Below are 20511 nucleotides of genomic sequence, written 5' to 3' on the forward strand. Positions count from 1 at the left end.
GAAAGATAAAACAGAAGAAACTGCAGGTTATTTAACCTCAGCTTGTCCTGGTTTCAGCTAATATAGAGTTAATCTTCCTCCTAGTAGCTGGTAGGGTGCTATGTTTTGGATTAGGCTGAGAAAAGTGTTGATAACATGCTGATGTTTTAATTGTTGCAGAGCAGTGTTTACACCAGGCCAAGGACTTTCCAGCTTCTCTTTCTGTCCTGCCAGTGGGCAGGCTGGGGGTGCAGCAGGAGCTGGGAGGGGACAGACCCAGGGCAGCTGACCCAAACTGGCCAAAGGGGTATTCCATACCATCTGGCGTCATGCTAAACAATATATAGGGGTGGCTAGCAGGACTGGGGGGACCAGCTGCTTGCGGATAGGCTGGGCATCGGTCAGCAGGTGGTGAGCAATTGCATTGCGCATCACTTGTTTGTGCACATTATTATTAGTAGTACTATTATCATTATTATTATTATTTTCCTGTTTTTATAAGCTGTCTTTATCTCAACCCACAGGCTTCACTTTCCCATTTCTCTCCCCCATCCCAGAGAGGGAGAGGGGAGGACAAGCCAACGGCTATGTGGTGCTTAGCTGCCAGCTACGTTAAACCACAACATGGCTATAGAGTCACATGTATTTGTGCCTGCTCATTTATTCATCTGCCAGTTTATTTTGCTACAGACCGTAGAAACTGCAAGGTTACCACCTTTTGTAACCGATGGGATCTTCGGTAGGAATAGCTGTCTAAAAGAGCCAACAAAATCCCCTTCATCGACAGCCATTTGAACTTTCGTCGTCTAAAAATAGTCCTACAAACATTCCCCGGGATGCTCAACTTCAGCATCTTTCCATTCAACTTGAGGCAGAACAAGCCCTTACCCTGAACATCTTCATCTGGCTCTCCTCTGCTAGCAGAGTAGTACTCTGATACTGACCAGTACGTGCTGCAGCCTACTCGCTTACGTGTATTTACTGCAATCTGGTTCGATATGCTCACAGAGAAACCAATGAAAAATCCGCCCTTTCTTTCAGAAAAAAAATAATAAAATAACTACGACACGGTAAGGAAAAAAAGCTGAACATGCGGTCCTTTACCAACGGGCAGATCCAACATCAGCACAAGGAGTTTTTGGTCATGTGAGCAATCACCTACACCAGCCATCAGGACAAGCCAAACGCACGCACATGAGACTCCATTTAAAAAACATGTAAAGTTCCTTTATAGCTTATGGAAGTAACAACCTACATCTTAGATGCAGTTAGACTGCATCGGTTTAGGGACTGCCTCCTTCCAAAAAAAAAAAAATCCTCCAATCTGTTCATCCGTTCACAGTTATGCAAATTCAATCAGGCCTTTGAGCCTGAGGTGCAGGAAAATTACTAAAGCACACCTGGATTTCACCCGGAGGTCGCTGCGACTTACCCGGACAGCTGGGACAGACGGGCTTCTCTTTCTCCTGGGACACCTGCGACTGCAGCACGCCAGCTGCAGCTTTCCTCCCTTCAGCTGCTGCGCCACCTTCGCTCGGCGACAAACCCCGCGGGGGTCCCAGCGGCGGGGAGCTGCTTCTGCCCTGGTGAGCCGCAGGAAAAGGAGAGAGCCGGCCGTCAGCACGCGGGGGGAGGAAAACCTCCGAGGCGCAGCCCGACGATCGAGCGCAGCGAGGACCCGCGCCCGGCCGCCGCAGCCCCCACCCCTCCCGGCCCGACGCTCCGGGGAAGCGCCCCCGAAGGCTCTCGCTCGCCTCACCGCCGGCAGCCGCGCTCGCAGCCAGCGGCAACCTGCGCCTCCCGGCGCGCACGGCCCGGCCCCGGCCCCGGCTCGGGGAAAGACCGGCCGCGCACCACAGAACTACAGCTCCCAGCATGCCGCGGGACGGAGCAGTCCATCCGACGCAGAGGGGAGTCGGCCAAGCGCACGCAACCGCCCCCCCCCCGCCGCTTCGCCCCCTTCCCCCCCAGCCCTCCGAAGCCCCGCGCAGTGCAGACGCCGCCGCACGCCCGGTCCGCTCCGCTCCGGCGCGGCGCCGCCCCCGCCCCGCACAAGGGCCGTTTCCGCAGAAGCTGCCGACCGCGTGGCGCCCCAACCGCCCGCCGCCTCGTCCCCTCCCGGCCCGGCCCGGGGCGGCACCGACCACCAACCTCGTTGCGGCACCGCGCCTCGGCGGCCCGGCCCGAGCTGAGCCCAGTGCGGCCCGGCCCGACAGCTTCCGCCCATAGCTCCGGCAAGCCCTGCACGGCACCTCCGCCCTGCGTTCCTCCGAGCCAATCACGGAGCGTTTCCGCCCTGAGTTAAGGCTAGCCGTGACGCCACTTCCGCCCTCACGGTCCAGCCAATCACGGCGCCGCTTCCGTGTGGGAAGGCGACTCTCAGGCTGCTCCTGTGCTGCTTTTTATTTATTTATTTATTTATTTTTTTTAAAGAAGGCGCGGGTGTTCTTGGTCCTCCCTCGTCAAGTATATCTGCGAGAAACGTCTCAAATAATTTTCTTGACACACGAACTTCTCTGAGGCTATTTTATTCGCGGTTGCAGTGGCGGGCGTCCTGCCGATCAGGAGCGCATTGCAGTAAGCACAGCATCAACTTTTATTCCCTATTCCCCGACGCCCGATCCCCTCCCCTGTGTCCTCATTGGCCGAGTACTGCAGGTTCACAAGCTACTCGACGCTCCTCTGTCCCATGTATGTACAATCTTACTTCTTTTTCAACCCTTTAATTTCTCCCTTCTTTTCCTTTTTTTTTTCCCCTTTCTTATGTTTCAGGAACCTGTGATCTTTGTTTTACCGTGCCCACGCTGCTCAACCTGTTTTTCCTCAAGCTTCTGCCTTATTTCGGAACAGTGAGGCCGCCTACTGTCCGCTTACCCACGTGGCGTTTCTCCTCATTATGACTGCACAACTACCTCGGAATACAGAAAATTAGTTCTCTACTGCAAAAACACAACTTAGTTTCTCACAGTTCCCTCCTCTCCTTTCCTTACTCCTACTGTTGTTTTTGCACCTCTTCACGTACCGCGCTCTTGAGTTTCTCCAACGTTAAGGCGCAATAGTCTTCTACGGATGTCACGGGGGATGGTAGGCGTACAAAGCCATTATTTTTACAATACCAACAAATAGTGGTTTGAGCCAATTCTGTTCAGGTAACCACGAAGTTAGTTTCTCCCAAATGTTTCTAAATGCCCAGGAACTGTCATCTTGAGCTACTCTATGTAGGATCTTTCCTCCCCACGCCCCCCCAGTATACTTTTTTCCCCCCAAATATCAGTCAAATTCGTCCCGTTTGATCTACATATATACAGCAACTAGCATTAATTACAGTGCACGCTCCTCCTTATGAGGTTATTAATGAATCGAATACTATTCGATTCTACAGTCCTATTTTTGCAAACTTATCAAACTTATTTTCTAGTTCTTCAGTTATAGCGGAGATATTTACAATAGCTTTTTCTAATTCACCCACCCCTAACCAAGGTAAAAACCACCTTGCAAAGCTGTGAAATACTAGAGAATTTTACTAGAGAATTGTCTGGAGTCCGCTTAATCCTGCGTGTGGTCTCAAGGGGCCTTTGGCTTTGTGGGTCTTCAATAATAGTTACGTTTGGAATTATTGCCTCCAGGGTGCAAGCTCCCTTCCATCCCAGGGGCAACACCTTCCTGGCTTTATTGCCACGTAGCCAGTACCACCTCTCGCCATTTGGGACAGGCCATCCAGTTGCAGGATTCTCACGTTGCATCTGGCGTGCGCTATGTATATTGGCGTTCCTGTGGCTACCATATTTGGTGCAGTGTGGATTATTCCCTGCGTGGATAGTTCCACACCCAGGGTCAGTACTATCGCCCCCTGAGTTTCTATCAATGTTGTTTAAAAGGCACCTTCAATAACGCGGTATATTGTAGCCAGGATTACGCGCAGGGAGTGTGAGAAACACTCCGTAGCCAGTAGCTTAGGCTCAGGCGAGGGTCTCAGTGAAGCAGTAATTTATTCGCGATCGCAATGGCACGCGTCCCACAAGCAGGAGCGCGCCTACTAGTCGCACAGTACGGTTTATGTACTTTCTTTCTTGACGACCGGGACCCTCCCCTGTTTCCCCATTGACTGGGTATTCCGGGTTCACAACCTATCCGACGCTTCACAGACACTACGTGGCCTTCAGTTGCCGGCCTGTTCAATTTCAAATGTCTTTTGACTTTTTTACTGTTTGAAGTGGTAATGTTTCTTCACTGATCTGACTTGACACCGTGATTTTCATCTAGCTGCTCTGAGGAGTCCGGTTGTCTGCATTTTACAAGGTTGTCCGTTAAGCTTTCTTATCACTGCGAGCCTCAACACTGCATTACTTCCCTCTAAACAACGTAACTCTGCAAAAACAACATTTTTATTCCCACAATTCCCCCCTTTTCTTCTTTATAAATTGTTGATTTTTGCAAAACTTTTCTCTGCGGTGTAATTTGGTAGATCTCTTCCTCTTCTTCACCTTCTTTGCTTTCCATCCCCTCTAATATCATCACCTTACGGGAGTAAGGTGGTGGCTCCACGGTCATTTGTTTCAATAGCGCAGTTTCAGTGAACCGCTGTACTAGTCCTTTTACACAGGGGATAATGCAACAACCAAGGGTCGTCAAAACTCCTGCTGCTACGATCAAGGATGCAGATACGCACGCCAGGATCCCTTCCCATTTACCAGACCAACATTCTGAACATCCCACGAAGCAACAGCCGGTTCCTAATTACTCTGCCAATTCACTGGCAGAAGCGGGAAGCCCCTGCAACCCTCCACTTACAGCCCCACCCTCCAAACCACTAGTGCTGGGCATTAAAGTGCAGCAAACGACAACCCAACCTCCCACACACACACCCCCTCCCGCGCCCACCACCCCCACCTCACGGCCGCTGCTCCACCGCTCGTCCCCGCCCTCCCGGGGCTCAACTCGCCGCCCTCGCCCACTCTCGGGCGCTCCGGTCGCAGCCGTGACCCCCGAGCGCCCCGCCGCCGCGTCGCCGGGGCCACCCAGCGGCCCCTTCGGGCCCCCGCGCGCCCGATTCGCTCGGCCCCGCGCGAAATTTGCATGCCCCGCCCCCGGCACCGCCTCTCCCTCCCCGCGGCTCGCCGCCCGCGTGCCCCGCCCACCGAGCCCCTGCGCCCGACCTCCGCTCCGCGCTGATTGGCGCAGCTCGGCCCCCTCTGAGCGGTCGCCCCGCCCCTTCGCCCGCCCTCCCTCCCCTCCCCTCCGGCGTGATTTGCATGCCCCGCCCATCTCCCCGGAGCCGCGCCGCCGCCCGCCGCCTCATTGGCCGGGGCCCCGGGCCGCCCGCCCCGGCGGCACCGAGCAGCGCCGCGGGACCTGCGCGCGGCCGGCCGGGCCGGGCTGGGGGGCTCTCGCCGGCAAGGAAGGCTCGGCAGAAGGCTGCCGCCGGCGGGGGTCCTCCGACCCTCCGTTCAGCGCCTGCGGACGCCTCCGGAGCGAGGCACGGGGCCGCGGGGCTCGGCCCGGCGCGGCGACCGGGGGAGCGGAGCCGCCGCACGAGGAGGGGCTGCGAGCGCTGAGCGCGCTCGAGCCGGAGGGGAGACGCTTTGTCTGCTCCGGGAGCCGGGAGGAGGCGCGACCGGGACGGCGACCCGAGCTGGCCGCGAAGGGGTGTCCGGAACCGGGAAGGACGGCCGGGGGGCGGCTGCTGCTCAGGAACCGGCCGGGCAACCGGACACGCGTGCGGTGAGCAATTGCAGCGTGCGGCGGTAGCTTTGCGTGTGCGTACACGTTGGTGTCGTTACTTTCTCTTAATTTGCTGTCCTATTAAACTGTCTTTATCTCAACCCGCACGCTTTACCCACCCCACCCCACCCCCTATTCTCTCGCCTTTCCCGGAGGGGGGGGACTGAGGCAGCGAGGAAACGGCTGCGCGGCGCTGAGCTGTGCGGCAGGTTGAAGCTCGGCAGCCGGAGAGGCTCCCGCTGCCCCGGCATCGCGGCCAGACCCTGTCGCCTTCCCCTCCCCCGACAGCCGAAGGGCCGCCCCGCTACATAACCTGCTCCCGTAAAGCTGGCAAGCGCCGTGTGCTCGGGGTGCTGGAAGCAGCCACCGCAGGGCCGGAAACATAGCTTTCCACCCGGAACACCATCCTGGGCTTTGAAAAGCAAGTCTTGCGAGAAAAACCTCAGTAACTTGCTCAGACAGGGTCTTCTGTGAAGCTGTTTTATTCACGATTGCTGCGGCGGGGGTCCTGCGAGCGGGAGCAACCAGCAAAAGTCTATCGTAACCTTATATTCCCTCTTACCCAACGCTTGATTCCTCCCGTTTCCTCACTGGTTGAGTACTACAGGTTCACAAGCTACTCAACACTTGTTGCTATACCATGTATATCCAATTTTACTTGACCAACTGTTAATTTCTACCCCCCATCTTGTCTTGTGACCACAGGGCCCACGATCTCTTGCTTTTACTGATTTTGCACTGCTCGTCCTGTTTTTCTTACCTATCCTCCTTATCTGGGGACAGTGGGACCTTCCCCTTATCTGTTTAACGTCCTCTCCACTGCAGTGCTGCTGTCATGCCTGCACAATCACTTTTGGATGTGCAAGGTTAGTGGAATGTTCCACCGCAAAAACGCATTCTACTGCAAAAATGCAACTTTTTCTCACGGTCTCATGGCAACACGGCACGCCAGAAATAATTGATTCAGACAGTGGCACTCGTTTCCACAATGACCTCGTAAACATCTGGGCCAAACAGCATGGCATTGAATGGGTATACCACGTCCCTTCTCCCGCACCAGCATCCAGGAAAACAAACAAAGAAACAAAAAAACGCAATACAGCAGACTGATAAAGAATATGCTGAAAGCAATGGGTGCTGAGACATTCAAACATTGGGATGCTGTACTGGGTCTGGCTGGGATGGAGTTAACTTTCCCTGGGGCAGCCCACACAGTGCCGTGCTCTGCACGTGTAGCTAGAACAGCACCGGTGTCACAGCGGTGTCGTGTCTACTGCTGAGCAATGCTGGCACAGCATCAGGACTCCCTCAACCCCCCCCCCGAGCCAGCACCAGCAGGCTGGGGGTGGGCAAGAGGGGAGGAAGGAACATCAGCAGGGCAGCTGACGTAAAGCAGCCGAAGGGATGTTCCGTACCATATGATGCCACACTCAGCAATAGAAGGTGGAAAAAGGAAGAAGAGGGGAGGGGTGGGCTCTCACTGTGAAAACATCTGTCCTCCCGAACAATGGGTACATGCGTTGAGGCCCTGCTTCAAGGCCGTGGTCAAGCATCGCCCATTGGTGGGAAGTGGAGAGTGATTTCTTTCCTCTGCACTTCCACACAGCCTTTGTGTGTTTTTTTTTTCCCCCCTTTCCCTTTAGTTAAATTATTTAATAACAATTTTCCCTTAATAATTATTTTTCCTTTTAATTAAATTATCCTTATCTCAACCCATGAGTTGTTTCTTTCTGTTTCTTCTTCCCCTCCTCTTCTGAGGAGGGGGAGTGAAAGAGCAATTGTGGTGGAGTTCAGCTGCCTAGCAAGGTAAAACCACCACAGATGCACATGCAGCAACAGCCACCTGGTTAGTCTGCCAATCGAGCTAGCCCTGCCCAATCAAAACTCCTACACACATAGAAAGGGATAAAGTCCTTGCAGCGCATTTAAAAAAAGCAACCAAACAAACAAACAAAAAACAAAACATACTGGGGAAGACAGTCTGACTTATTCCTGCCTCAGGCAAAGGCAAAGCCATCCGTGGGATTGCTTTTGCTCAAGGACCTGGGTGCACTTGGCGGGTGATGCAGAAGTATGGGGCAGTCTGAAAACCCTCAAGGGTGTCTGGGGTGAGCATAGGCAGTCCTTTGAGTTGTACAATGTTAGTTGCCGTGTAACACTGTATGTCATCTGCAGTCGCTATATGTCAACGGCATTACAGTACGAGTCGCTCAGATTAACGAAGAATGACAGCACGTGCACAGACACGCGGGGCTTTCCTTGCATACAGGGATCACCGTGCCTGCACGTGCGCGCACACACCCACCCCAACTTTCGGCGAGTCCTCCCGCTCCCAGCCTCAGCACACAGGCAGCCCTGCTGCCCAGGACTTCCACGATCCTGGGGACTCCTGCTTGCACTCACCTTCTTCCTTGCCGTAGCCCCAGCAACGCTCAGTAACCTCACCACGCTCTAAGGTTTCTCTAAGACCCTTCTGGACCCAGCTTGGCTGCCCCCAGGCAGCAAAGGGGCCGCAAGGCAGACAAACTGCAACTGCAGCCTCCTCATCGTCTTCCTCCTCCACCAGCCCTGCAGTTGCCATCCGCACCCAGGTGCAGCCCTTCTATGAGGAGGGGCTGCTGGGCTCACCACCCTCATTAGCCACACCTGGGGCTCCAGTGATTGGGGGTCCAGTGACAGGTTTTTAGTTTTTAGGGTTTTTTTTTATTTTTATTTTTATTTTTTTACTGGGGCCCTGTGACAGGTTTTTACTATCTTTTCCTAATCTTCTTCCCAAATGTCCCGGTTCTCTGGGATTAAACTCTCCTTTCCACATACAAACTTTACTATTTCAGATTATTAAAGCGCCCCGTTCCAATCGTAAATCCACAGGACTTCGGGAAAACACCTGAAGCACTCGGCCCTCCGTCTTCTAGACAAACAATACCACCGTTTCCACAAAGTTTACATTTCAACAGGACCAAATTTCAAGCTGAATGCCAATTTTTCTCATGCACTTTGTTAGTAAGCCCACGCAAAACAAGGAATCACTCCTACGTATCCATCAGTATGGGGGTTTAAAAAGGTACTGAGGCCTAAATAAATTCGCTCTCCCCCTTCTTACCAAATTCCCAGGGCTCAAGCCCGAACCGCCAAAGAAGTGACTCTCCGTTCTACCGCTTTGATAATCAGTCAGCCCCGCTCCCCCCCCAGTACTTGGGAAACCGACCAAACACCACAGCGAACATACCCAAACTTCTCAACTGTTCCTTAGATAATGCTCCCGCCTTTCTCCTTGTCACACTCGAAACATTTAAGAGGATTACAAGCTACACCGGCGGGCCCGTACATTGGGCACCACCAGTCAACGCTGGGATAAAGCAGCGCTTCCTTTCGGTCTGTCGTGCGCTTCGTTCGTCTCCGGCCGTTCCCCTCGCGGAGAATACGGAACCGCGGATCGGAACTCCGCGCTCGCCTCGCGGCGATGCTGCGTCTCACTCACGCGGCGCAATCACGCAAAGAGGCCCCCCCGCACTTCTCGTTCATCCCACAGGAATATATCACTTAAAACAACAACCAGACTTGTTTGTAACTCGCTTCACGACAATACTTTGTCTCAAACGCATACGCTTACACAAATGCTTTCAACACGACACACCCAGACACCTACAAATAAGACATACAATTGTTGCCGCTCCAATTAATATCCCTCCAGCAGCTGCAAATGTTACCCAGGTAACCTTGTCACAATTTTGAGAGGCCCGCTTACCCTTCTCCTGCTTCTTATACAGTCATTAGCGGGTCTGTCCCGGCTCCCAAAACTGGGATGCAGCGGTAACCTCGGATTTGCTCGATCTACTCCCAAGATCGCCAGCGGCCGCTCGGTCGGTCAGCCTGTAGGGTACCCTCCTCCCATACGGGGACTATGCTGCACGCCAGACGTCTCTGCGCGATTTACCGGCCGCCCCGGCCACACGTACGACTTACAGGCCCTTCCCGTACTGTAAAACGCACCGTTTGTCCGCGGCGTCAGGAGGTCTTGGCCTGCTCCCGCGGTGAGCGGCTGAGAGCGGAGGCTCCTCCGAGGAAAATACTCGGGGTGCACCTAGGGGCATCCGCTCCGCAGTCGATCCCGCAGCCGAGCAGAGCGTCTCCTGGCTGGCTCGCCAAACTGACTTGTGGCAAACGGAGTCCACAATCAATAAGATCGTAAAGTAGGTATGTTTATTCAGCACTGGGCAGCACGGGGGGTAGTCCCACCAAAGTCGTGCGCACCCGACGCAGCAATTTGCCGTGGTTGTATGCAGCACAGGGTTACGTACGCATAAAGTTTCACGGTACGCCTATACCTATTCATAACCTGTCCCCGCTTCGCGTTAAAATCGGTTCCAAGGAGTTATTTCCATCAACTCCTCCCATCTTTGCTTGCGCAGTGTCTCCTGGTGGGGTTCCTCGGGGGGATGAAGGTTGATGACTCTTCCTCGTCACCGCTAGTTGACCTCTTGTCTTTGCGCGGACTCAGTCGCTCCTCGGCTCTTGTCCATCCGCAGGACCGGTTTCTGCCAGTCTCTTAAGACAGGCTCACACTCTTATCGAGAGACTAACCTTGGAAAGGGGCCCAAAGCTTCTTGCTTTGATTGATTTGCACAATGCGCAAGAGTTAGCAAAGACGCTAAGCAGCATCCACTAGTTTAATGCTGTCGGCGCTCTCTCTCTACTCCGTAAGATTCTCCTAACTCCCCCTCTCAAAAGCAGCCCTTCAGAAACGTGCTGCCCCCCCCCCCCCCCCCCCCCCCCCGTCCGCAGTGCGTGACCTGCTGCCCCGGACGCCGGAGACGGCCGCTTACCCAGCGCAAAGGGACGGCATGCGCTGCCAGGAGCGCAAGCGAGCAGAGAGCCGTTCCGCCCCGCGGAAGGGGCAGCGAGGGGGGAACCGAGCGCACGCGCTGGGCCGCGACCTGCCCTCCGCGGAGCCAGGAACCCTGCGGCGCTCCCTCACCCCCGGCGGCGGCTGGGCGGCAGCTGCCGGGGCGCCGCGCCGCGGAACGGAGGCGCTCCCCCGCCGAACGCCGGCCAGCTCTGCCTTCGGATACCCACACCACCCTCCCGGGGAACGGCGCACCGCCCCCCCGGGCTCCACACCGAACTCCCAAGCCCAAAACGCCGCTCAAAACAAACTCCTCTCGACGACGACGGAGACACACAGCAAACTCAAAGCAACGCACACTACACTTCAGCTGAGCCAAAAGGCCCACACGCAGGGGCCGCACTCTCCCCCCACGACACCCGATCCCGCGCCCACCACCCCCACCTCACGGCCGCTGCTCCACCGCTCGTTCCCGCCCTCCCGGGGCTCAACCCGCCGCCCTCGCCCACTCTCGGGCGCTCCGGTCGCAGCCGCGACCCCCGAGCGCCCCGCCGCCGCGTCGCCGGGGCCACCCAGCGGCCCCTTCGGGCCCCCGCGCGCCCGATTCGCTCGGCCCCGCGCGAAATTTGCATGCCCCGCCCCCGGCACCGCCTCTCCCTCCCCGCGGCTCGCCGCCCGCGTGCCCCGCCCACCGAGCCCCTGCGCCCGACCTCCGCTCCGCGCTGATTGGCGCAGCTCGGCCTCCTCCGAGCGGTCGCCCCGCCCCTTCGCCCGCCCTCCCTCCCCTCCGGCGTGATTTGCATGCCCCGCCCATCTCCCCGGAGCCGCACCGCCGCCCGCCGCCTCATTGGCCGGGGCCCCGAGCCGCCCGCCCCGGCGGCACCGAGCAGCGCCGCGGGACCTGCGCGCGGCCGGCCGGGCCGGGCCGGGCCGGGTGGCTCTCGCCGGCAAGGAAGGCCCGGCAGAAGGCTGCCGCCGGCGGGGGTCCTCCGACCCTCCGTTCAGCGCCTGCGGACGCCTCCGGAGCGAGGCACGGGGCCGCGGGGCTCGGCCCGGCGCGGCGACCGGGGGAGCGGAGCCGCCGCACGAGGAGGGGCTGCGAGCGCTGAGCGCGCTCGAGCCGGAGGGGAGACGCTTTGTCTGCTCCGGGAGCCGGGAGGAGGCGCGACCGGGACGGCGACCCGAGCTGGCCGCGAAGGGGTGTCCGGAACCGGGAAGGACGGCCGGGGGGCGGCTGCTGCTCAGGAACCGGCCGGGCAACCGGACACGCGTGCGGCGAGCACTTGCGGCGTGCGGCGGTAGCTTTGCGTGTGCGTACACGTTGGTGTCGTTACTTTCTCTTAATTTGCTGTCCTATTAAACTGTCTTTATCTCAACCCGCACGCTTTACCCACCCCACCCCACCCCCTATTCTCTCGCCTTTCCCGGAGGGGGGGGACTGAGGCAGCGAGGAAACGGCTGCGCGGCGCTGAGCTGTGCGGCAGGTTGAAGCTCGGCAGCCGGAGAGGCTCCTGCTGTCCCGGCATCGCGGCCAGACCCCGTCGCCTTCCCCTCCCCCGACAGCTGAAGCTGTTATGTGTTATGTAGCCCCGCTACATAACCTGCTCCCGTAAAGCTGGCAAGCGCCGTGTGCCCGGGGTGCACGCTACTCCGTGCCCGGGGCGGCACCGACCACCAACTTCGTTGCGGCAGCGCGCCTCGGCGCCCCGACCCGGCCGCTGCCGCCCACAGTGCCGGCAAGCCCTGCACGGCACCTCCGCCCTGGGTTCCTCCGAGCCAATCACGGAGCGTTTCCGCCCTGAGTGAAGGCTAGCCGTGACGCCACTTCCGCCCTGGGTTCCCAGCCAATCATGGAATGCTCCTGCCCTCAATGACGGCTCGCTCGGACACCGCATCCGCCCTCACGGTCCAGCCAATCACGGAGCCGTTTTGGCCCTCGGTGAGGGCACGCCCTGACGTCACTTACGCCCCCGCTTCCCTCCCACGTAATGGGTCTCAAGGCAGTTTGTTCCGTTAAAGCGCGGCTGTGCTTCAGAACAATTGCATTTCTTGAAATCTATAGGAAGCAGTCCGTGAAATATGATCTCGGAACCTCGCCTTTTAAGCATCAGAGGCAAACGTGCTATTTGTATATGCTCCTTAGAAGCTAAACTGTCAGTCTGCAATTGTTTTACCTTTACTGCGACTCAGGACTGCACTCGGAGCACTGACTCAATGCCGTGTGTGCTGTCTCCAGCTAGCTGTCAGGCACACACTGCTCCACGGAGAAGTCAAATTTCCTCTGAAATTGCTTACCCAAACCAGTATGAGACGCAATAGGAAACTAGGGAGGAAGCAACCTCTCCTCTGCACTCAGAGTCCGTCCTGCCGTCAGCTACAGCATGGGACAGAAACCGTATTATTCAGATGCGGAGGTATCAAAGATGATCCTCTGAAGTCGCATCGGAGAACTTGAGGCTGGGGGCTGGCAGGAAGAAAAGTAACTAACAAGACAAGCCATCCTAAGTCTGTAAAAAAAAAAAATAGAAAAAAAGGAAAAAATAGAAAAAGGTCGGGGGGTGGGGGTGGGAAGCCAGTAAGAATCAGCCTGATAAAAGGTTTACAAATGAGATGAAGAAGAGGAGAAGGGGAGAGATTGTCTATGCAAGGCAAGAGACCCAGGAGGCAAAGGCTGAAGTCTAGGAAGGCAGACTAGAATGTGACGAGGAAACATACTGGCTTTCTATGAAGAAAGCTAGCAGCAAGGAAGCTAGCAGCAAGGAAGTAATAATGGCAGACGAGGGAGACTAGTGCCTTTTCCTTTCACGTGAACATACTCCCTTCACTAGAGCATACTCCCCTTCAGTATGAAACGAGGACCAACACTCACAAAATTCAGTTATAAAATAGGAAGCTGCCCTTTGGCAGCCTCTTTCTAAGTGCCCATACCCATCACTTGCTCCTCAAACACTTGCTCATATGTTAGAGAAATGCTCAATCCGTCTTGCTAAAAATACTAGCAGTGAGAGCCTAGACTCATCGCTCCACAAGTGAGTAAAAGCAATCATTCTGCCTCAGCGCAAACATGCAGTATCAGTATGGGACAGACCACTCACAGCCTAGAGCTTCTACTTTCTGTGCTTATTTTTTTTAGCATATATTCTTAACAGTTGCGATTTGTTATTAACAATCTATATTAAACATTTGATGTTTAATGGTAGCCTGCAACTCAGCTGCGTTCGGCATGGACAGGAAAGTGCTCATTGGTAGGAACCTCATAAATTGCAAGTTAAGCAGGGAACCTACGTTATAAGACACGTGCAGAAACCGCAGCACCTGAATGTAAGCTAACTCCTTCTCTACGCTGGGTATCAAAAACCAACCCTGCATAACTCTCGACATTGCAGAAGCAAGTCCCAAGAATGTGCCCGTAGAAAAAAAAAATTGGGATGGCAACAGAATTCATTTCAGAAGAGTCTTTTGAGGCAAGACTTCTTGCAGCCTTCCAGTAACTCACCAACAGAAATACGCTTTTGTTATCAAAGATCTCTCTGCATTACAGTTTGTGACGTGCCAGTTTCACACATTTTCTAACCCAAGACCAGCTTCTCGATGCACCACTCGAACACAAAAGAACGGATTTAGTCTATGCTGCCTGAACTGTACTTTCCTCGGTCAGAAGGTAATATGGTTCGTTCTGGAAAGCATCATTTTTAAGTAACAACCTTCCCCACAGGGGCCAAACATTACGTTAACCAGCCCAGGAGATACTCATGCTATTTCATACATGACGATAACAGGGCAGATACTTTCTATATTCAATTTCTAAAGCGAGCCTCCTTTGGCAAAAGAAAACGCTATTTATTTATTTATTTAGATTTTTATTTTTTTTTAAACAATGCCGTGGGTTGCTGTTTTCAAAGGCCTCTCTGTCTTCTCTGATGAAGACATCTCTCATGTAATTATGGAAGCTGCAGCTGTTTCCACTGACAAGCTCTCAAAGTCCTGGGCTCACTAACCTGTGACAGCCATAATATCCAATTGCAGGTGACAGAATATTCTAGTTCTGCTCATTTCCTTTGAGGCCCAGAAAAGCTCATGACAACAGGAGTACCATGAAAGGACCCATAATATTACCTTTATTTTCAGCTTCTTCTAAGTCCTTCTCGTTTGCCAAGAGAATTTCTTCTCTGTGATCAGGTAATAAGTCAGCAAGACGATAAATAATCTCCGCTCTCCGAAAGAGAAAAGCTTCTGAACTGCATCCTTATATGAAGTCCATGGTGTTTGACATCTGGCTCACTTCAGCTCATTTCTGCTGACACGTCTTCTCACTGTCTTGACTCCCTGAATGCTTGGAGCCAGCTGATTTTTTCCAGGACCCATTTGTGTTATAAACCTGTATTTTAAGACTTGCCACGTGTTCCCAACCTTATAGAGTGAGCACATACTGTTCTCTCACCTGCTCAGGCTGCAGAGCTGCCAGGGTCCTGCCACCAGCTCGAGACCTTTCACCCTGCTGCTCTGCTGGAGGGCCTGCCAAAACAAACAAACAAACAAACAAAACACAACCACAAGACATGCAGACAAAGGTTACAGCCCATGTGGGAGGAAAGGAACGCTAACCTTTCATCTTCCAACTCCTTACTCAAAGCAGGAAAACAGGTACGGTCCTAATAGACATATCAAAGAAATTCACTGTATGCCAGAACAGGAAAATCTGTATCAGATACCAAAATGCTGCCACGGTCCCCGAGCACAGCCCTTTTCAAGGCATCACGGAGATTCAGCAAGATCATCCAGGTCATAGGGGACAAACAAGCTTGTATCAAAGCTGAGCAAAAGAATAGAAGGACGGCTAAATCTCAGGGCGTAGGAGAAAACTGAAAACAGGGAGGCATCCTTTGAAAAAGTTTAGTTAGACAACTAACGAAAAGAGAAAAGATTGCAAAACAACACGGGAATGTACAAACAGCACTGGAAGCCAAAAGTGGCCTGCGTAACATCTTGCAGAATAGCTGCTCTCTCCACGCCTCTCCCTGTGCACACTGAAGGGTTCTTACAGAAGAAAGGTTTTCTTCGTGGCATGGATATCAAAGAACCTGTCTCAAACTGAAACGATACAGAACAAGTTTTGAAACAGAAGCAGAAGTAACAAGTCAAAAGGCTCACGCAGCATTTCACTAAGGAGTTCTCAAGTAGCTCACAGATAAGCTACATTTTCATTTTTAACTCTCTTGAAATTGTCTGTAGGACAGATGACTTGAAATGTGACTAATAGGCCCGGACTTCTATTTCAGAAGCGTCCTACAGAAATTGCCAGAGCAGGAATTCCCACGTTAAGGAAAATAACAGGAGTTAAGAAAAGAACTAGCGGACACTTGATTAAGAAGACTTAATTAAGGAGTGTTAAAACAGCTTTTTAAAGCGAGGTCATACTTTATAAAGTAGAGCGTATTTTCGTGTTCTTTGAAAAAGAGTGACACGCGAGGAGATAAGAGTTCATTTTAAAAAGTTACCTGAGTATTTAAAGTGTGTTTTGGAAGACAGAAGACAAAAGAAAGAATGGGAGTAACCACGTTCCATGGTAGAGGAAGGGTCGCAGTAAGATTTCACCTTTACTTTTGCTGTTCACCATATTTGTAATTGTCTGAGACGTGGGGTTACAAGATGAAAAGCTTTATAGCTGATACAAATTTATTGCAGTAGGACAAAGTGAAAAGCGCTGATATCGCACTTTTTCCCAGAAAGGAACTTCTCGGAAAAGGAGCTAAGTTTCCTGGTGGACACCAACTTGAACATGAAACAGCAATGTGCCTTTGCTGCAAAAGCAGCTGAGGGTATCCTGGGTGGCATTAGGCAAAGTATTGCCAGCAGGTCAAGAAAGGCGATCCTCCCCCTCTGCTCAGGAACGGTGAGGCCGCACCTGGAGTGCTGGGCCTGGGCCTCCCAGTACAAGAGAGACCTGGACACACTGCAAAGAGTCCAACGGAGGGCCACGAGGATGGTAAGGGACTGAAGCACCTTTCCTATGAGGACAGGCTGGGAGAGCTGGGACCGTTCGGCCTGGAGAAGAGGAGGCTTGGAGGGGATCTCATCGATGTCTGTAAATACACGAAGGGAGGGTGGAAGGAAGACAAAGCCAGACTTTTCTAACTGGTACCCAAGGAACAAAAAAGGAGGCAACAGACACAGGCCGAAACATAGGATGTTCCCCTCCTGTGGTTTCCTGAACATCAGTAAATACTTTTTCGCTGTGAGGGTGACTGAGCACTAGCGTAGGCTGCCCAGGGAGGTCGTGGAGTCACAGTCTTTGTGAGGTTTCAAAACCTGTTTGGACGTGGTCCTGGAAAACCAGATCTGGGTGGCTCTGCTTGAGCAGGGGTGTTGGACTAGGTGACCTCTGGAGGTCCTTCCGACCTCAACCAGCCTGTGATTCCTTTGCAGCCACTATGCAACCAAATAGCAAGTACAATTCAAAGCAGATAAACGTGAAGAAATGCAGAGGCAAAAGGGGAAATCAGGCCTTGGTACTGCACATAATCCTATGAAAACATCACCTCAATGCTCATCAGCATCGAAGAGCAACTTACACGTTTAAGCTTTTGGAAAAGGCCTAGGAAAGGCAACAAGAAACATCACCAGTCTAATCAAAACTCAAAGTTAGCCTTGCTATCTCATAAACTGAGGGTTCATTTGCATCTTGGATGCTACACAGAATTTTATTTTTGCCTATCTTAAAAAGGTCACAGTAGAATAAAAACAGTTTCAGCCAAGAGAAACAGGGATCACCAAACTTTTGGAACAGTTTCTGTAGAAAAGGACTAAGAAAAAACCTTTTTCATGTGACAAAGAGACGATGAGGGAAAAGACGATGTCTCATATCATAGAAGTTGAACAGAGATCGATCACCCATGTTCTCTTTCCATACAGAAGGCGGGGGCATCAAAAGCTAGCAGGAAGCAAACTTCAACGCTCCTCCTGCCCACAAACACACACAAAATAAAGGAAGCAGTTCTCCACATAGTGCTAGCTCCAGAGTTTACGCACAATACCTAGTTAAGGCTCGTGACTGCTGTGACCCACGGGTGCTAAGTGTTTACATGGGTTCAAAGGATATGGCCGATTTTTACAAGAAACACATTAAGCGTTTTTATACTCAAAGGCATTGGCTTGTCTTAAAGTGCAAGTCACAAGTATCGCTCTATACTCGTTCCATTCTGCTAAGATCACTGATCTTTGGTCTGACTTTCTGCGGCCCTTGTTACATTGTCACAGCAACACAGAGGCAGGAAAACATTCCTACATACGGTAACAAAAGACCGAGTCATTAAAAGAACTTACGACAAAAACCCAAACTACACACTATCTTAGTTCAGCCGTACATTCTATATGCACGCTTTCACCCTGAAATCTTCAATAATAGATGATAACCTCTAAGACTAAAAGCAATACCAATTCTACCTAGTTCTTTGAATGCAAGTCTGATGCAGCAAGTCATCAGCTGGAAGGAACCCGAGCAGAGGATTCAAGATGTTCTATTCCAACATTAAAAATTACCTTTCAAAAGCCGTTTGTCAAGCAGAGCGTAGTTTCCCATTTGTTGAACAGGCAGGCCTAGCCAAATTTCGACCCTAAACTTCCAGGAAATCTCTACAGCTCCCAATGTACATGTTACTTCTGTACTCACCTGCAGGTTTTACCTCTGAAAAAAAAGTTCCAACTTTCTTCCCTTCCACAACATCTGTGATGACATGACCCGAGATCTTTGGGTGGGTTCCACTTGCAATCACTGCAGAGGTGCCTCCTTGGAGGGCCCGCAGAGCTGCTTTCACCTGCGATGAAGGATAGAGCCAGTTCCCGAAAATGCACTTGTTATTTGAATCCCCATGCTCAACACGAATTCTTGCTCCACTTTGATCGCTTACGTTTCCCACCTGGGATTTGGTTCCAAATGTCACAGATTGTTGGTCTCCTGGGTAGGATATGTCAGTGAGCTTTGCATCATCGGATCCTGGAGGGCTGTCAAAGAGTCCTGAAATGAATACTAAAAAACTGTTAATGTTACATATCTTCTGTTCCAAAGCTCACCAGGGAAAAAGAACTAAAGCCTTTGAGGCTAAAAACCTGTATTCCACTCTACAGGATTCAAAACTTCCACTGAACCCTCCTTTTGTGGAACTGAAAGGATGAAACACTAACATGCAGGCTCAAGATGTGTAACTTCACCGGAATTGTAGCTAGTGTGAGGAAACAGAATATCCACATGCTGAATAGTATCACATACGCTGGGAAGTACCCACACTTCAGTGAGGTTAGAGAGAAAACCGGAAAGAAGTTTCCAGCTTTTATACGGTTCAGAATCAGGGCTGACACACAAGAGTGCACAACTGAACAAAGGACAGTCCTCTTCACCTAAAATCTCAGATGATATTCCCGAATGCTGTGTTGTACACTGATAAACCGGGCAACTTAGAAATATGTATAAAGGCTAACTATTGAGTTCTGCAAAGAAAGGACACAAGACTATAGACACACACTTATTCATTTTAAATAAATATTGTACTTTTATTTAACTATGTTCTGAGTTGATCGATACTTCTGTTTACCTAACATGTAAACCCTAAACTCTACCGCCAAACTTCCCAGAAGTTCTATGCGAACAAATACGTCACAGATTAAAGCGCACAAGTGAAGAGTACCTGAACTCTTCCTTTACAGCTTGGGAAGGAAAGGACACTTCTTTCCATAAAGAAGATACCACAGCAAATGAAGAAGCTGTGAGGAAATGGGAGCGGTGTTTTCGTTTGTTTTTTATTTTTATTTTTTTTAAGTTGTTTGGACTATCATTTTTGTTATTTTTTTTTCCTGAGGCAGTCATTTCAACTAGAATCAACCATGAAATCCATCTGAAACAGCTGGAAGAAACTGTGGTTATGAAAAGCCAACCTCCTTCCTTCTCGGGGCCTACAATATGGACCAAAGTCCAGAAGCCACCGAAGGAAACACGTCTGGAGATAATAAAAAGAGTACGTGATTTTGTTGATGTCCTGGTGTGAAACTGTACCTACCACCTTCCTCTTTCTAGAAAAGTACCTTCAGCATCAACAGGTGACAGACTTCACGGCAGCACAGCTCACAAGACTAGACCACTACCAGCCACACGTCTGGGAGACAGAAAAGCTAGCAAGCTCCAGGTATCTGGAAAGCAATATCCAGGACATGTAAAGTACCCATAAATCACTGAAAGACAGAATCCACTGCCGGAAGAAGCAAACGATTGTAGAATAGCGTTCGGCTTATATGCAGGGAAAGACTATGTATTTAGAATCAGGAGCGTTACTCATGACTATATACAATTCCGAGGAGCTAGCAGAAGTACCATAGCGTCCACACAGGGCGTGCCTTCCAATCCTTTTACCGGCTTGGTTGCCCTCCTCTGTACGCTTTCAGGGATCTTAACGTTCTTTTTATATTGTAGAGCCCAGAATCGCACACAATATTGAAGGAAAGGCTTCGCCAACGCTAAATACAGTGGGAGAATCACCTCTTTTGACCAGCTGGCTACGCTGTGTTTAATATATCCCAAAATGCTAGACGATAACCTGTGCTTCTGAATCCTTTAGCTATCTTCCCAGGGCCCTGAAATTTATTTTGATTGAACAGAGACTTCTTGCTGCAACTTTGTTGGTACCCACGTGAAAGAGCAGGAGTAGGGAATAATCTGAAGTTTGAACTAAGCTCGTAAGCTCGCTAGCAATGTCCCTGATCCAAGCCCCAGGCTGGTAGAAAAGCTCTCGGTAAAGATGGTCTGGTCTGCAGATGGGAGCCTCTGTTCCCTTCAGAAGGCAGTCACCTGTGACTATAACCTGGCACTATTTCTTCACAACGCTGGCCTTGATCTCTCGATCACTCTGCAATTCCACGAAAGGAATTGCCTCCCAATTCGTTCTTGACTGACCACAACTAGCGTTCCGGAAAGCCCT

The 20511-nt window shown here is 52.0% G+C and overlaps 1 protein-coding gene across 1 annotated transcript in view; it reads right to left on the reverse strand.

Moving 5' to 3' along the window:
• LOC136791632 (uncharacterized) overlaps positions 1 to 20511 on the reverse strand; it is a 39425-nt gene that overhangs the window by 6785 nt on the left and 12129 nt on the right. Inside the window, exons 4-7 of the mRNA XM_067003368.1 lie at positions 18454 to 18572; positions 18216 to 18360; positions 10991 to 15061; positions 1412 to 1562 (exon numbers count right to left, since the gene is read on the reverse strand). Of these exons, the coding sequence (XP_066859469.1) occupies positions 14958 to 15061; positions 18216 to 18360; positions 18454 to 18572 (368 nt within the window). The 3' untranslated portion in view covers positions 1412 to 1562; positions 10991 to 14957. The remainder of the gene's footprint in view (positions 1 to 1411; positions 1563 to 10990; positions 15062 to 18215; positions 18361 to 18453; positions 18573 to 20511) is intronic.

This window comes from Anser cygnoides, chromosome 10 (assembly GCF_040182565.1).
Source record: "Anser cygnoides isolate HZ-2024a breed goose chromosome 10, Taihu_goose_T2T_genome, whole genome shotgun sequence".
Classification (NCBI taxonomy): Eukaryota; Metazoa; Chordata; class Aves; order Anseriformes; family Anatidae; genus Anser; species Anser cygnoides.